We start from the raw sequence: 16639 nt of genomic DNA, 5'->3' as shown, positions 1-16639 counted from the left end.
AGAGGGGGGGGGCCTTTAACAAAGGCATGGGATTGATCATTAAAAAAACAACAACTGAACAATGGGTTAATGGCTTAGTTAGAGGGGGGGGAGGGGGGAATGCAAGTTTAAAAACGAAAACCAGAGCCACTTTTCAGGGGCACGAAATGTGATAATGGATTAATGTTGTCACATGGTCTCTCTCTCTAGTATTAAACTGCACACATTTTACAATTGCTAATTAGCCACAGGACCACATGGAGAACAGCATGTCTTTGCTGCTGGAGTTGATACATCAGAGGCGAGCGAGGCAGCTGTCATTAGGACGACTTAAAATACAATAATTAAAGCACAGACTGAGCAACAAGCTACAGGCGCAAAAACCTCCTCCTTGGGATTAAATGAGACATTGTGATAACTGAATAATAGCATTAGGAACATAGACAATTAGGTACGAAGTAAAATGGAGGGGTAAGGACCTTCACGGTTGAACATTTTTAGTTGATATTTAATAGTCATTAAATTATTACAATTTTAAATGTCAATTTAATTGTTTTTTCTGTTCATTGTATGACACTATTATAGTGTAAGCCTAATCATAGTTTAATAATACACACTTGTGCAGTCGAAGAATTATTTCTTGGCTGCGGTGTTAAAACTAAATTCCTGATGTTAATGCTCATTGATGTGCAGTCGCTCGAGAAAAACAGATTGTGGCGCAAATTTTCCCTTCGTGTGCCATTAAAAGATCACAGCAGAAGAAGGAGGAGCAATTAGATGACATCATTTCAAGAATAACAGTCAAACATGTTGGAAAATGATGTGGAAATTGTAATGAAAAAAAATACTGTGTTTGCTTCAGCCAGCAGTTTTTCATACAGATGAATGGAAATGATTCTAATGATTATGAAAAATCATTGCGGCTGGCTCAAATAATTGCAATTTGGCAAAATGTAATAACTGTAAGGAGGCAAGCAAAGATTTAACAGCATCACCATGACTAATAGACAGACAGATATACTGTTCACAGATCAATAGACAGACACAGGAACAATGTATGTGTTTTGTCTACAAATATGCTGAGACAGCACATACGTCCGCCGACACTTAACACTTCCTAACACTTGCTGTTCCAGCATAAAGACATCATTCCTACAGCTTGAACTTTTGGTTGGCTTGATTCCTTGACCCCTGCTAACACAATCTTAAAAAAATGGAGGAGTTAAGTCTACTTCATTCAGGTTCAAAGAAAGCAATAACTTTCCAATGGCGGACGTTGTAGATCGGGATTACAACAGAAATCCTGATCAATTGTTTCATAGCCCAAGGATCTACCCAACTACCTGTTTTAAGGGGAATGTGTTCATTATTATTTGATGTGATGACAGCAAAAGGAAAAAGTAGCCACCATAGTGATGTTGAAATATCTAAATACTGCATCACCCTGTAAAATCCACGATTCATCTCTTAAGCAAGGCAGTAAAAGTACACCTGCTTTCTATAGATATGAGTATCAGCTTAATAAAGTTGCAAAACAATAAAGCTATTTGCATTAGTTTCCAAACTTGTTTAATTTTTTCCATCAAAATTTCTTCAATTCCCTCAAAACAGCATATCAAACCAACAGTGTCAGTTTCCAAACTTCAAACTTCCCTCTTTTTTGAGCGATCCAGAGGAGTCTCTCCTGCCTGCAGGCCTGCACCGCATCCAACTTTTCCATTTTTGTCACACTGTCCGACCGGCCGACTTTGAACACTTTGAACCTCTCCATGCACCTTAATTTCTCATCCCAAACATTGACGGCTATAAGCAAGATGCCACTAAAAAGACGATTCCTTGGCTTTAAGACAGATAAAGTGTCGTGATGGTACTCACACATAACGGTAAGAAAAACATTCCCTGAAGCCAGGACAACCTTCTCTCTCGTTGCCCGGTCGTAGATGCCGACGTGGCATTCATAAGGCCCGTTGTCTGAGATCCGTACCTCCGGGAGCCTGTAAAGTACAAGAGTTACACAGTGAGTTGAGGCTGATCTTCAGATTCATGCATTTTCAGTGAAAAAAATAAAAAAAGATTAGACTAAAACAATCATAGTTGAGACGATAATTTTTTATGTTCATGGAGTTGAAACTGAATGCGTTACGACAACACAGTGTTGTGAACAGAAGATCAAATCAGGTCAATCAGTCATCCTAATGCTCAGTTTTCCTGACATGACATTGGTCAAGGATGTGTCTTATTCTTGTTTAGACAGACAGACAGACAGACAGATAGGTCTATTCTAAAGGAACTAAAGAAGCACTAAAAATGTCTATATTACACAATTCTAGATACATTACGCAATATACACTCTGTGACAGAGAAAATAAATAGAAAGTCTACAGTAACACTTCACTATACATTAGTTTGCATGCTTAAATTGAAACTCATTAAAACAAAGCATAATTTAATTCTTCAATATTTCATTAATTTTAGGGTTTATAGAAAAACTTAACTGAAAGTCTTTTGCCATAGTTCAATAGAAAAATGTATAGGTGGGGTATTTTTTTGTTTTTTTTTTTTTACTAATCACCATGCCAAAAGGATGAGCTACTTTCAGCGATTTTTTTTTTTTTTTTATTTTAAATGTCTACAGATTGATTTAGGTACATCTAACTCTTTTAACAGGACTACGACAATTATTTTTTTTAATTTATGTATACTTTTATTCCCATCACTTAAATGTTTTTCTCTCACAATTCTGCAGAAAAACTGCCAACAATTTCTCAGTCGGTGATAACAGAAGACCATTTCCGTGAAACATAGAGAGCACAATCTGTATTCAGTACTCGACTAATATGTCACCAGTGATAATCAAAGTGAGACACCGCAAGTCACATTTAGCTCCTGTGATTTATTCCCACAGAACAGGAACAATTGTCCTTGCCGCCCGGGTGTTTCAGACGGGGGACCTCTGTTGGAACAGCGGTAGGGTGCTCATAGCAGCCGGGCTTTAATGAGTTCAGCTGTGTGTGTGTGTGTGTGTGTGTGTGTGTGTGTGTGTGTGTGTGTGTATGTGCGTGTGTCTGTAGGAGAGGAGCTCACTCTTTTGGATACAGTCAGCTGTTTGCCAACCATATATATATATATATATATATTTATATTTTATGTATATTTATATTTTCCCCTCGCTCAACAACTATCTTTGATCCACCCTTGAGCAAGGCACTTTCACCTCAACTGAAAAGGATGATACCGATTAGGCTTTTTTCATATTGATAGTGCTGTCCATGCAAAGTCGAAATCCACACGTATCCTGTCTTGTCTAATGTGCTGTTGTTTGGTTTGCTGCATTTTTCACAATTGAACATCGAATAGTCAAGGAGTTCTTGGACTTATGTTAACCACGGAAATGCATGTAAAAGCTTTTCTTTGACTGAATATCTACACGTGTTCTGTGTTTTCATTGTTCGAAGCAGTATTTTAAAATCTCAGTAAAATCTTATCAGATGTAGCTAGGAGTTTCAACATCGTCTGCCCCCTTCTGCCCAGAATAACTAGGGCAGGTTGGAATATCAATAAAAATGATCAGCTCTGACCTAGCCATCAGTGCATTAACTTGAAGCCAGAGAGTAAAATTCATGCACTGAACCAGACACAAGAGAGTCAGGTTTTACTGAATGTACCAATCACAAACAAATATTTGAAATAGCTAAGAATATATATGTAGAAAAAAAAAAAAAGAGTGAGCACCTCCACACATAACGTATTTTTTTTTCTCCACTAGCACTTCATTCCTTGAGGGATAAGTACAAAACAAGCAAGTCTTTTTTTTTATTGCACAGTAAAAATGATGAGAATAGCACAGTGAATCTCTCTCTGTGGTGGCGGTGGAGGGGGGGTAATTGGCTTTGTCTTGGTAAATGCTGATGTAGCCCATTGCTTTGTATGTACAAACAAAGCAGTAGTTCTGTTATCCGAGCCTGGCTGCTGCATTCATAAATTCATACCCGAGACGGAGAAAAGAACACACCAGGCGCAAAGAAAGGAACCCGGAGATAAGATAATTCAAGCTGTGGAAATATTGCCGGATGAAGGGTGAGGAGGCCACAAAGAAAAAACCACAGCATTTCTGAGTGACTGTCGGCTTCTGAAGTCTATTCCAGTTTGATAGCGAGACACGTCCGTCAGAACTCCGAGTAGGAAGAGAGCAAAAGTTGTACTCCTAACATTGAGACTTCCGTTAAATATTAAGAATGGTGGAATAAATTTTTTAGCACCCCCTCTAATCTTTGATGTCATACATTTCAGAGGTGCTGATCCACTGAGAATCTGTTCGCATAAATTGAACACGTGACTCTTAAAAGTGCACAAACTGTTTTACTGCCGTCTTATATTCGCTATTAATGGATCAGTTAATGTTTCACATCTGTATTGGACTGGAATCACTATTCAAATGGGAAAAAAATTAAAATCATAACATAGGACACATTACAGATTTCTTCCTCCTTATTATTGCTGTGATTGCTCCAGTAAAGCAGAAGTAGCATCAACTAACACAGTTACAGGCATTAGTAAATAGTTTTAAGAGCGCTGAAACAAACAGTTATGAGTGTTTCAAATTCTGCAATGGTTCTGCCTTTTGGTTTTATTTCCTGTTTTAGTCTGTAGTCACTCACCCTTTGTGTGTTGGTTTACTTCACTTCCTTCCTGTGTGTTTTCCACTGTGTGTGATTGTCCAACTGCCCCGATTAGTTTAATTTGTCCTTGTTGTCCTCCTCTCCCTGGTTTATCAGTGTTATCCTCTCTTAGAGTCACTTTGTCTTTTCAGTTTCCATGTTTTTGGATCCTCATGTTTACTCCATGCCTGTTGTCATCTGTGTTTTGGGACTTTGCTTTTTGGACTGAACACCCTGCAGGCTCTGTGTTTTTGTTTGTCTGTTTAGTATGCTTCTGGCACATGAAGTAAAGTTTTTCCATAAGACCTCTGGCTTCCGGTGTCGTATGCTTGAGTTCTCTATCTTCCTTTGAACAATCATAATAACATCATTTGTAACTAGTGTTGTAGCACTGACCTGGAACGTCAGACCATGAATTCAGTCTAAGTTTGTGAGAAAATAGCAGAAAATAGAGTTTCCAACTTCTACTCATCCTTCTGGCTGGTATTTTCCTCCATGCATTCCGTGATTTGTTTTTTTTTTTTTACTATAAACACATTTTTATTTTTTTAGACAATTTATGAATAATTTTGTCTTCTACTTTGTAGTGAAATTATGGACCTCCTTAATAATATAGATTAGAAATGACACAAACTTGGGTTGATGGTTGGATAAAAAAAATAACCCATAAAACAAAAGATACACACATACACCCACACATATAAATAGCCTCGTGAGCAAACATGATAAAACACCAATTAGGTATGGTAAATAAGAAACCAAATGAATAGGTTATTAAATTAAACAAAAAAAACAAAAAAAACAATTTCCAGCAAAAAAATATATTAAACACACTACAAAACCTCCCATGTACACCAAAAAAAACAGCCCATACACAGCGGAGATCAATAGCAATGGGCCCCCATGGAGGAGCAGCAAAAACAGCACACTGCAAAGAGAGATCGATTGTCCCCTAGGAGTTGCATCTGAAAGCTCTTTCCTGTTATGTAGGCCTTCCTGCAGAACTCCTCCTGCCTACAAATGCAAGCAAATGCAACTGCCGAGATGGAAAGCGAAAAAGAGCAGTCTTGACAGAGCGGCGTCTGATAACTCATCCAGTCAATCTCTGCATCAAATTAACTAGCACATTGTCAGATACTCTTTCTGGCCTGAAGCATTACGGGTGAATGGGTCAGGACTGGCAATTGTAAGTCAGTATACACTCAAAAAACAGAGACAAATTGCCTAGAGGACTGGATGCAAAGTGAGGTGTGTAATCAGCCATGTTTCCTTAAGGAACGAGCATGAAACAAAATGATGAGGATAATGCCGTGATTTTCTGACTGCCAAAGGAAGTGTCATTGGCTTTGTGCACACTGGTTACATTATAGTAAGTGCTGATGTCGCTCATTTTTCCGTTCTTATCCACAAAGCTGCATGGGGTTCTGTTGTTTGCTATCTTAAGTAAGCTACGGCATTCATGTATTCCAATCTACACAAACGTAGAACGGAGAGGACAGTGACAAAAAGGTAGAAAGGATGGAAGTATTACTGGGAGAAGAGCGGGGGCCAACAAAAAAAAAACACACAAAAAAAGACTTTCCGCTGATTACAGTAGCTCTAAAGCCTCATTCAATGTGCATTAAATCGGTTATGCATGACTCATTATTCATCACCAATTTAAGACTTTAAGACTTGACTTCTCAAACCGTGTTCAGTGCAATTCTTACAATACATTCTCAAATACTTTTCTTTTACACTTCAAAAATAACATTGTGGAGAAGATCCTTAAATATCTTCAAAAAGTGATTTCATTTCTATTTCTGAAAACTATTTGCAACCATATTTTGTCAGTCTAATTATTCATCTCTTTCTTATAAATGATCAACAAAGCAACAACAACTGATAACCAGTCACAGTGAATCTGCTTCTGTATTACAATGACTGTTCCTCCAAAAGTATATTACTTAATAAATAATTGTAAAAAATATGTCATGTAAAGTCATGTCTTGGTTTACGGTTTGCAGTAAATAGCTTTCAACTTTTTGTCGCTTTGCATTAAACATAGTTCCATATTTATACTATGATTATGTTTATGAAGTTGAGGCTTAAGTCTTTATATGTGCATATTTAGAAAGCATTTATCGGAAACTGCATAAAAAGCAATCTATAAAATAGCAAGAATTATTGTAGCTCATCACATCCATAAACTGGTAAATACCTTTTTGCTGCCAAGAAGTCCAGCTTAGTGTTTTCATCTTAAAATGTTTGTATTCAGTCAAAGTGGTTGCTGATAGCAATGTGCTGCACTGTTATTAAAAAGGTTTTATGAAGCTTTAATAACTCTGAACAATGTTTTGATAGGTACTTTAGGAAATATTTTTCCTGAGTTTATTGTAATTTGTTTCCCAGTTCTTCAGTCTTTGAGTATAGTACATGCCACTGGCACATCTGAATATAAGTATGATAATATTAGGTAATAGAAAAACATATCTGGCTTGTTAGAAACACTGCTGTTAGTTGGGCTGTAAAGTCTGTCAAATCCATTAAATACTAAGGTTTTTCATTTTTCGATATACAATTCCATGAGGTTACATACTCTGCAAACAAATTATGTTTGGCAATATCAAGGTTTTGATTAAATTATTTCTACCCCACAGAGACCTTATCTTCCCTTCATATAGCTGGGAGCTATAAAGCCCTATTATCAGTTTCTTTTTTAGGACAAGGCAGAGGTATAAATCGAAAATCTTTTTTTTTTTGACATTATTGTTGGTGCAACTAACTACAAAATCACTTTTCGGCACAGCGCTATTATTTAAATTGCTTACTTTAAAGTATAAGTATCAACTTCCTCCGTTTCACTGTTGCTGTAAATGCAGAATACAGGATTGTTTTCAAAACTGCAGTTCTCAAATAAATGAGTGATGTCATGGTGGGTTGCCACTTTGTCTTAAGTAGGGATGGAACATGATTTTGGAATATTTGAACAGCTAAAGATAGCTTTATTTCCTATTAGATTGAAAATCAAATAGTTCAGAGTGAATTTGGAATAGTATTTAATAGGGGATATTACATTGCAGAGAACATTCACTGATACATTTAGTGTCAAAATGTGTCATGAACAGATGATTACATATCTAATGTGCAAATTGTAAATAACATAAGAGTTCTAAGAGTTAGTTATAAAAAAATATATACTTGTGAGGGTTTCCTTCTCATACGCTTTTTCTTTGTACAGTAGTTATAAAAGGGTTATGGACATGTTCGGAGACAAGATGAGAAACAGGCTCAGCATCAACATCAGATGCAGTGAATGCCCTTATCAACCCACTCACACACAAACATTTAACCATATGCTTTAATAAATGCCTCTTTCATAGGTTAAACTAAACCTAAGCATGCCCTTGATGTGAAACATTCATTATAAGTGTACGGATATTGTAAAGAAAAAAAAAAAAAAGCAGACTGGCGCTGTCAACTTCTGATTGAATACTGGAGGGCCTTCAAACTTCAAGTGTCACCAGCTAGATGTGAGCTCTGCCGTTCATCTTACACGGACTAATCTACGTATTGCCACTTGAATACAGCTGCTTCCATTCTCTGAAAGATTATGACTAATAGCTGTCAAAGCCAGACAAGACAGAGCGATCTTTACATCAATGTGACTTCTGAAACTCTCTAATAATTAGAAACTGGCATATGAGGGGGAAAAAACAACAACAACAACATCTAGACTCCTGTTACATTATCATAGCAATATAAAACACAAAGTGCTTGTGAGAAAGTGAATCTGCAGAAGGGAAAGGTTTTTGGCAAAAATACTCCACGTTTATAAAAGATACAGAATATTGAGGCATTAATTTTTGGTCGTACAACTGGATTTGTCAGACTGCTGAGGCTTTGTACAGAAGATTTACCATTCTCAGGTGGAAATGGGAGATTAGAGTGAGTGAAAATTCTGTTTTTTGCATTTCTAAGTAGAGTTGAGCTTCTGTGATACTTTGTGAAAGTGGGACCGTGACCGGGGGAATATTTTTCTTGACTGGAAGAATGATGTAATTGTGGTAGGAGTTCATATTTCTCCCTGGCTGTCTGACACGGGCTAAGTATTCTGTGGTGCAGATAGCATCCACCTGATGGTTGTGATGTGGTCTCTGAATGTGTTTATGTGGGTGTCCATGTGTGTGTGGTGGCTCGTGTCTTCTGTTTGTGTGTGCATTCATGTTCCCGTGTTTGTGTGATGTAAGTGTGTACACCATTCCAGTGTGATGATGCCTACTGTCCCAAAGGGATAGTAGGATTGTCCAGATAAATCATCCTCAGCTGGGCAGCCACACCACACAGGAGAAAAGAAAGAGAGCGCAAAAGGAAAAGGGAGAAAAAAAAATACAATGAGGTAGCAATGAACATGAGCTGAATGAAAAAAGAAGGAGCAGGATGAAGATGAGATGAAAGGGAATGATAAAAGTGGGATCATTACAAAAGGATGCAACAGCGAAAGGCATTCTGGTTTGGAATGAAGTTGTAGGTGCGATGTGCGGCCAGCACTTCCTTTGTGTTGCTGAACATTCACAGTTTGTGATATCTGCAGTGGGAGAAGAGACTGAGTAGAGGCTGTGAGAAATGAGGAGATGAGCAGACAGCTGCCAGCTGTATTGTTGTGGCCTGGGGTAAAAAGAAAGCTGTTCCCAGGACATTTAAACGTGTAATCAAGCCAACCACAGCCAGATGATTACTACTGCTCTCTGTTTCTCCATTTCTTCCTCTCAGTAAAAGCTGTTAATGGATACGTAGGGTGGCAGTGGATCATAAGACCATAAGGAGATGGGCAGTGTTACCTGGGATAGATGCACCACTGTGCATGGAACAAAGGCCGGCCGGGCCAGATGTTAGTTAAGTCTTAAAAATCAGACTCCTTATCCCGAGCAGAGCTGCTGATTAGAGTTTGCCGCTGCCTCCCGTCCTCATGTAATGATATATTGACCCCTTGGCCGGTCCCTCCAGTTTGGCCTTGTCTAACCAACAGCAGATGTCTGGGAATGTAGTTGTGAACAGGAGTTCATCTCGGTGCATTTACTATCACAGTATCAGGAGATGGTTTGATTACACAGAGTTGAATATTTTAGTTCTGACCAAGAAATCTGATTGGTCAACTGTAAATTTGGTACGTGGTCAAATCAGCATGAAAGCACATGTTCATCACTAGAGAACAAAAAAATAATAATTTACTCCAAAATCGTTGAAGCAGAATATTTAGTTGTTGTGAATTTTGGAAATAAATATATCTATCTTTTTCAGTGAATTTTGACTTTTGTGCTCTACAATGCTCTGGAGAACTGCTAGCCTATTGGGTTTGGATCAAATCATCTGTATTTGCGGGTGACACGGTGCTACTATCTTAAAAATGCATGTGTCCTTTACATAAGAGTCTACTGATTGTTTTCCAGTTATGAGTCATACCCCATGTATTGCCATGGAAACGGAGAGCGCACAAACAAAAGGTTTTCTATTTTGAGAGTGAATTGCCCCAAAACATGAACACATTTTGATTACATATTTAATCTGATTACATATTGTAACTTGTTGTAAACTCGCAATATTATGCGAGAGGGTGTACTTTAACATTTTTTATTGGCAATCCAGAGATGCTTACGGACTTCGGCGCAATGGCCTCTGTCCTGAACGCATTACTGTCTTGCCAGTTAATGATGTTAAAACACACCCTCCTGTGTAATATTGCTTAAATTTACCAGTGCTGCAAATGCATATCCTGTCTGAGGAGGTTTGACAAGAAAGTAGTCTCGTTTTGAATCAAATGAAATTGATATTTGAGGCTTACCGGACAGTTGACTGATACACAAGGTCCTCGCGTCTGCGGTAGTCCTCCATGTGAGAGTAATTTGTATTAAACATAGCATCGTAGGTGAAAATTTTCTGCTTGATGGTCCCTCCATCTGTGACCTGTGAAGCAAAAAGAGAGAGCGTTAGTGAGGTGATTCCTCGAATGATGGATGTGACAGGACCTTCCTTTTGGTCCCCAGAGCTCCTCCTATGAATAAACTGTTGTCCCATTGCCTGGAGTGTAGATGGTAATCCTGCCTACAATTACCTCATTGAATCATAAGCTCATTCCTCATAATGTCTCAAAGCAAGGGCTTCAAAAACGTGCTGACATGATACCATCACAGAGACAGTCTCTTAGGCAGCTGCCGGTCTGCCTTCATGCACATGGTTAAGTCTTAATGAAGACTGACACGGTGCGGCGTTCTGCATGTGTCAAGCAGTCTGCTTTTCGCAGAGGTAATAGCTTGTGACGAGATACTGCAGAGGTAGGGGCATAGGATATTCAAAACACTGGTCTCATCTCTTTTTTTTTTCCTGGGCACGGTAGATGATGGAGTAGTTCTTTCCTTTCTAATATTCACAGGAGTGTTAAAGTCACTTAGCATTTGAATGACTGTGATTTCTCCTCTCTTCAGAAGCACAGACAGCCATAAAGGGAAAGGGGTGACAGGATTTTAATGGAGCCACTAATGCTGCTTTGAAGAAGGAAATTGTTGGTGGGCCGCGGATCCTTCTTCCGCTTGCCAGCGAAGATGCTATCGTTCTGATCCAATCCAATCCCTTCACCGAGGTAAACAATGTCAGACGATTTCATTATTAGTCCGAATATATGTACAATGTACACACCGCCTCATGAAGAGACAATGCTATATTGTATTTATGTGAGCAAAACAGTTGTTGAATGTAGGGTATGTCATATAACGTCTTGTCTCACAGGCACGATGTCTCAGGCTTAGTTTGCCGAGTGGTTCTGTTCAACCAAAAGCAGGAGTGCGGAAATAGATTACCTTTGTCACCTGCACCATTAATCTCTTATTGGTTACGAGTCCCCTTTGTGTCACCTTTGTCCTCCAGATTTGGGGGATTTGGGTTATTTTCTTCGATTTGAAATATTAAAGGTCAAGATGCACATTTTCATTTAAAGCATTGCTTCACTTGTGCATATGATTTACAAAATTTGTGACACCTTTTAGCTTAGAAAAGTTGTGGCACCCTTGTCAACGACCTACGAGTGTTTTGGCCATCTGCTCGGCTTTAATATCATTCCAGGTGTGTAGTCACCGAGCGATGATGTGCCTTCCTTCTGAGCCGCAGAGCAGGGAGCTACAACGTGAAAAGGTCGGCCTCTAAAAGCAAAGCTGTGTTTGAAAATTGTGCTTTCCAACCAGCCAGACTTATGCCGCCGCTGTAGTTACAGTAATGGTCCTTTCAGAAACATCACCAGGGAATCAACATTTCTGTCTGACATGGCCATACGGCACCTTATGTTGAATCTGCTCTTACAAAGCTTAAAAAGAGACACACAGAGTCCCATTATACATGTGACAACTATATTGAAAGCTAAGAGGTAGCCCATTTTACTGGATTTCTAATCAAATGTCACTGAGACACAAAATGATATCCATTACAGAGCATTAGTGCAGCATGAGACAAGCATTTATAATGATGAGCTATGCAGAAAAACTGTCACTGAAATTTGAATGTTTCATTTCCAGTTACTTAGTTTTACACTATATTGCGTGTGCAGTGATTAAACCTGTAAGACTAGATCAAACATATTTCCATTCTACACAAGGATTCTCCTCAAATCTATTTACAATCTTCAAACACATCTGATTACGTCCCTGTCAGTCTCAGAATAATTTCCCATCATTATCAGTCGTCTGACTGAAGTTGCAAGACAAACAATTTCTACTGATCCTCTTTATTTCCTTGATTGTTTGTTTTGTTTTGAGCAACCGAAACTCTTTATCAAAGCTTTCAAATTAAATTTTATTTTAGGTATATGCTTCATGAAGATGTAAGCAGGTGATACAATTTTAACTTTCACATTTGGGATTACCGTAACAGTTTTTTCAGAGCTGTATTAATGATTTAATACAGAACACATCAGGACAACATCAAAGCAGGATGTTCAAGAAAAAAGACACAAACATCCTTTCAGAAGCTGCATCTTTTGAAAGAGGACTGCCAAGATGAAATGTCATGTGCTGCATATGTGAATGCACGTGTGTTTGCTTGTGTACACTGTGCCAATCACAAGTGACCCAAAGCAGCCGTTGAAATGCTCAGCCCGCAGGCAATAATGGCTATAAACCCTTGGCTGTGTGGCTTTATACATGGCGGTGACTAATTTCATCGATTCTGGGTTGTAAACAATTTTGCATTTTGAAGCGAACAGTAATATTTACACTGCTCACCTGGTAACATAAATAAAGAACATGCTCGATATTACACTTAAAAATACAGAGACATTTTGTTAAATTTAGTCTCCAGTCATATAAAAAAAAAAATATTGAGTTGGTTTGTTAACATGGTTTAATATGAGTAAGCCAAAAATGCTGAAATAACATCTTTTTATAGTCAGGCAGTTACATATTTAGACATTATAGCACATCTGCAATTCTCCAATGAACTTTTATAAAAGCAGAAGCATTGTTTCGTCTGAAATCAGTACTTAAAATGCACAACTTGTACTGTATTTCTGTAAGTGGATATCAACTTGAATTTAATTATTAAAGGTCTGATTGCGGGTGTTGCTTTGATGAAAGGTGATACAGTCCTTCAGTGAGACCAACCTCCTGTATGTGTTCAGGAGGCAAGGTTGACTAAATTCATATTAACTTTGCCAATATGACAGCTTAAATCGAGATGACACTTCAGGCACTAACATTGTACCAAGTGCCAGCTAGGTAGCTGCCAAGGTGGATAATTGTATTCACAGGTGAAACCTTTTCCAAAGGAAGAAATAGAATTGGGTGGTAAGTGTGAACAGAAATAACCTAAGCTAGCGGAGCTGAAAAAAGAAGAGGCAGTCCACCTCCTAAAATTCAAACAGCATTATCACAATCCAGGATAAAAAAAAAAAAAGACATCCAATTTCCTGGGAAGTGCAGTGGAAAAACACGAGATCACTGAAGAAGCATTGAAAAATATTTGAAACACGACGCACTTCACTTAAATTACATGACTACATAGACTGATTCAAATATGATCTGCAGGCCCTGAAGTACTGAGTTGGAGACATTTTTCCATTGTCTCCTCTTTCACAGCCCATCTAGTCCAACAGGCATTACAACTGCTTCCATCCTCCCCAGGATAAACCTGGTGGATAATGCAGGGTCAGATTTCGAGTTGTCCAGAAGCCCTAAAGACCAGAGAGATTTCTGCCTCAGACAAGTCTTCTGGGTAGCACCCTCTCCTTATATATTACTCCTTAATGATTTCACCTGCTAATTAAGACTGACCTGAGAGCCCTCGTTTAATAAATCTGAAAAATTCTGCACATCAGTGGTTGTCTCCCTATCCCCGCGCGAGAGGACCTGCTTGAGGCATAAAGGACCTGTGTATGGAGGGGGATAGAGCTGTGAGAAGGGAGAGAGAGTGGGAGGGGAAAAAGAGAACCAAACTGTGCCAAAATGGCTGTACAAGAGGGAGGGCAAGAAAGAGATGAATATTCTTTGATTGCAGAAAAGCACCGTCGGGGAAGCAAAGCTTTGCTACGACTGCTTTGTTGAATCCAGGCCATGCGATGCATACAACTCACAGAGGCACCGAACCTCTCCCACAATCGGCCATCTGGAGATACGAAAAAGGCAGACATAGGGGGTAGATAGTTATAGCTAACCCTCCCTATTTCTGAATTGAGGAGGCAGATAGTGGTTATTGGCTGCGGGCATAGCCAGCAGGTGGAGGAAGAGTCCGTGACAGCTAACTGACAATGGGGGTAAATTTGAAGGTGCTTAAAACAGGGTCCTGTGCTTCTCCTGTGATGTGATAATCCCGACATCTCTCCAGACAGAGGTCGTCCTGTATCCCTCCAAGCCAGCCAACCGAATTGCCTCTCTAATGAGGCCTCCTATTATTGGGGTCAGATTAGGACTGGGTCTCAGGGGTTAACCAAAGCCCTCCTCCCTCCGCCTGTCTGGGGTGGTGGGCCTATTTATAGGCTGCAGCTGCATCAGCAGCCACTGGAGGAAATTCAGCTAACACACTACAAGCCAACTGTGAGAGATTTAACCTGAATCCTGCTTCATAATATCAGGCAGCAGCCTGAGAAGAATCACTACTGCAAGTCCTTTAGAGCATTTTTTAAAAACTGGTTCGAGATGAAACATGAACTGTGTGTAATTCATGATATTCTTGTCTGCATGTAAAAAGATATGCAAGACCCAGTGTAGTTGAACATCATTCAAAGATCGGGCTGAGCAACAGCATTCTTCACATGGTGTCTTAGCAGTTGATGATAATAGTTTTCAAGTAGTGTTAATTCATATTTTATGGCCATTCTGTGTGATCTGAATCTATAAGTCGCACACTTCTATAAAATGGACAGAAGCGTGGGTCTGAAATAATGCCTTAATGAGATTTAGTCCCATTCAATTCCTCATTTAAAGACTTAAACAAGCCGCAACAAAAGAGATGATCAGAGCATTGTCATGAACCGGCTTTGGCACTTTCCTTCATTTCCGTGTTAATTTGCCTAATATTATTATCTCACAATGTGTCTCTTTGAAACAGCGCTGAAGCATTGGGAGACATTGTCCTCCTTGTGAAATTAGTGTAACTGCTGCATGCAAAAGCAAAATTAATACAAAATCCAGACCATACAGTATGTCCAAAATAGGAGGTTTTTTTTTTTTCATTTTAGATATCAAGATATTTTTATTTTTGTAAAATAGTGCCGAAATAGTGTTATCACAATGCTTCTGTTTTGCTTTCGTCCGTAATGTTTCTACTTTCATCTACGGTACTGAATAGTTTGTACATCGCAAGGTCTTGTCAAAACCCAACGATGCAGCACAATGGGCTTATTGTGTAAAAAATATGATATACATACATTACATATATAGAAATAAAACGTGTTTAAGACCTTCCTTAATGGCCACAGATGGTATCATAAAACACAAGCAAAGAAAACATACAAATATTCATAATACAAAGATGAATGGTATTCGGTGGAAAAGCACAGGGGTTTTCAGTTCCAATAAGTTCAGAGGAACAACAACTTATCTCTGAGCCTTTGAGCTCGACTGTAACAAACAGGGAGACAACAGCACTAGTAAGCTGGGAACTATGCAGCAATCGAGATAAGAGGATGCGAAGGTACAACTATAATACACCATGCCCCGGTGAGGCAGGAGATGAAATTTGCTGTCACTATTTTTATGGAGCACAAAGCATGACATACAAGGGACAATACATAAGAAAGTAATGCAAAGTGTTGCACAGAAAAAAGTGTAATAAAGCAAAGGAAATATGATGCCGCGGGATAAAAGTGCACCGTGTATTAACTTTATTAGTCTGCGGCACTTAGAGCTGCCAAGTGTAACAAGGGGGAAGTGCTGAGGTGTCGATACGGCGGCACGCCTGCTGGCTGAGGTGGTCCGCAAGTGACGGTTACATCTGTGGATGTGCTGTACAATGCTCATCTTCATTCAGTAAGCAGATCCAGCGTGCAGCACCGGTGGTCCTGCCTCTTAACCTGTGAGTTTACAGCTCTGCATGCTGCGCTCCCCTACTGGCTGCTGAGTGACAGAAGACTTGGTTAAAGGGATTTCATGCTTCAAATGACAGGCTCCTCTCCTCCCTCTGTCTGTCACCGCTCTCAGCGGGGAAGCATGGCTAATTCAGGCTGGTAGCTAACTGATGATGCAAACACATACAGTACCTTTGATGCTCAGACATGCTCATCGTGCAGTGCCACGCTAATTTAAAGAGATGCTGATCTGGCAGAAAAAGTCAGGTTAGCAATACAGGAACATTGGTTTCAAAACTTGTGGAAGGCTTTGACATATTCAGTGTGACTTTGGAACACTTATGATAGAGAAACTTGCAAAAAGTCGTGGCAGTGCTGCGGTAATCTTACTTCTTCGTTACCTATTAAAATATAACAGAAATCTGTGATGGCGCTGTCACTCAGAGGATTTGTCAGTAGGATGTTAAAACATGTGTTC

General features: G+C 39.1%; 1 protein-coding gene across 2 annotated transcripts in view; it reads right to left on the bottom strand.

Annotated features, from left to right (window-relative positions):
- Window positions 1-16639, bottom strand: part of igsf21a (immunoglobin superfamily, member 21a) — a 157898-nt gene that overhangs the window by 57644 nt on the left and 83615 nt on the right. For both annotated transcript variants that reach the window (XM_069711315.1, XM_069711316.1), the window contains exons 3-4: window positions 10459-10580; window positions 1855-1973 (exon numbers count right to left, since the gene is read on the bottom strand). In XM_069711315.1, coding sequence (XP_069567416.1) covers window positions 1855-1973; window positions 10459-10580 — 241 coding nt within the window. The remainder of the gene's footprint in view (window positions 1-1854; window positions 1974-10458; window positions 10581-16639) is intronic.

This window comes from Brachyistius frenatus, unplaced genomic scaffold, assembly GCF_029030835.1.
Source record: "Brachyistius frenatus isolate BFR_SWC_R1_liver_20210118 unplaced genomic scaffold, ASM2903083v1 Contig_98, whole genome shotgun sequence".
Taxonomy (NCBI): domain Eukaryota; kingdom Metazoa; phylum Chordata; class Actinopteri; family Embiotocidae; genus Brachyistius; species Brachyistius frenatus.
This window is presented reverse-complemented; position numbering and strand designations above follow the sequence as displayed.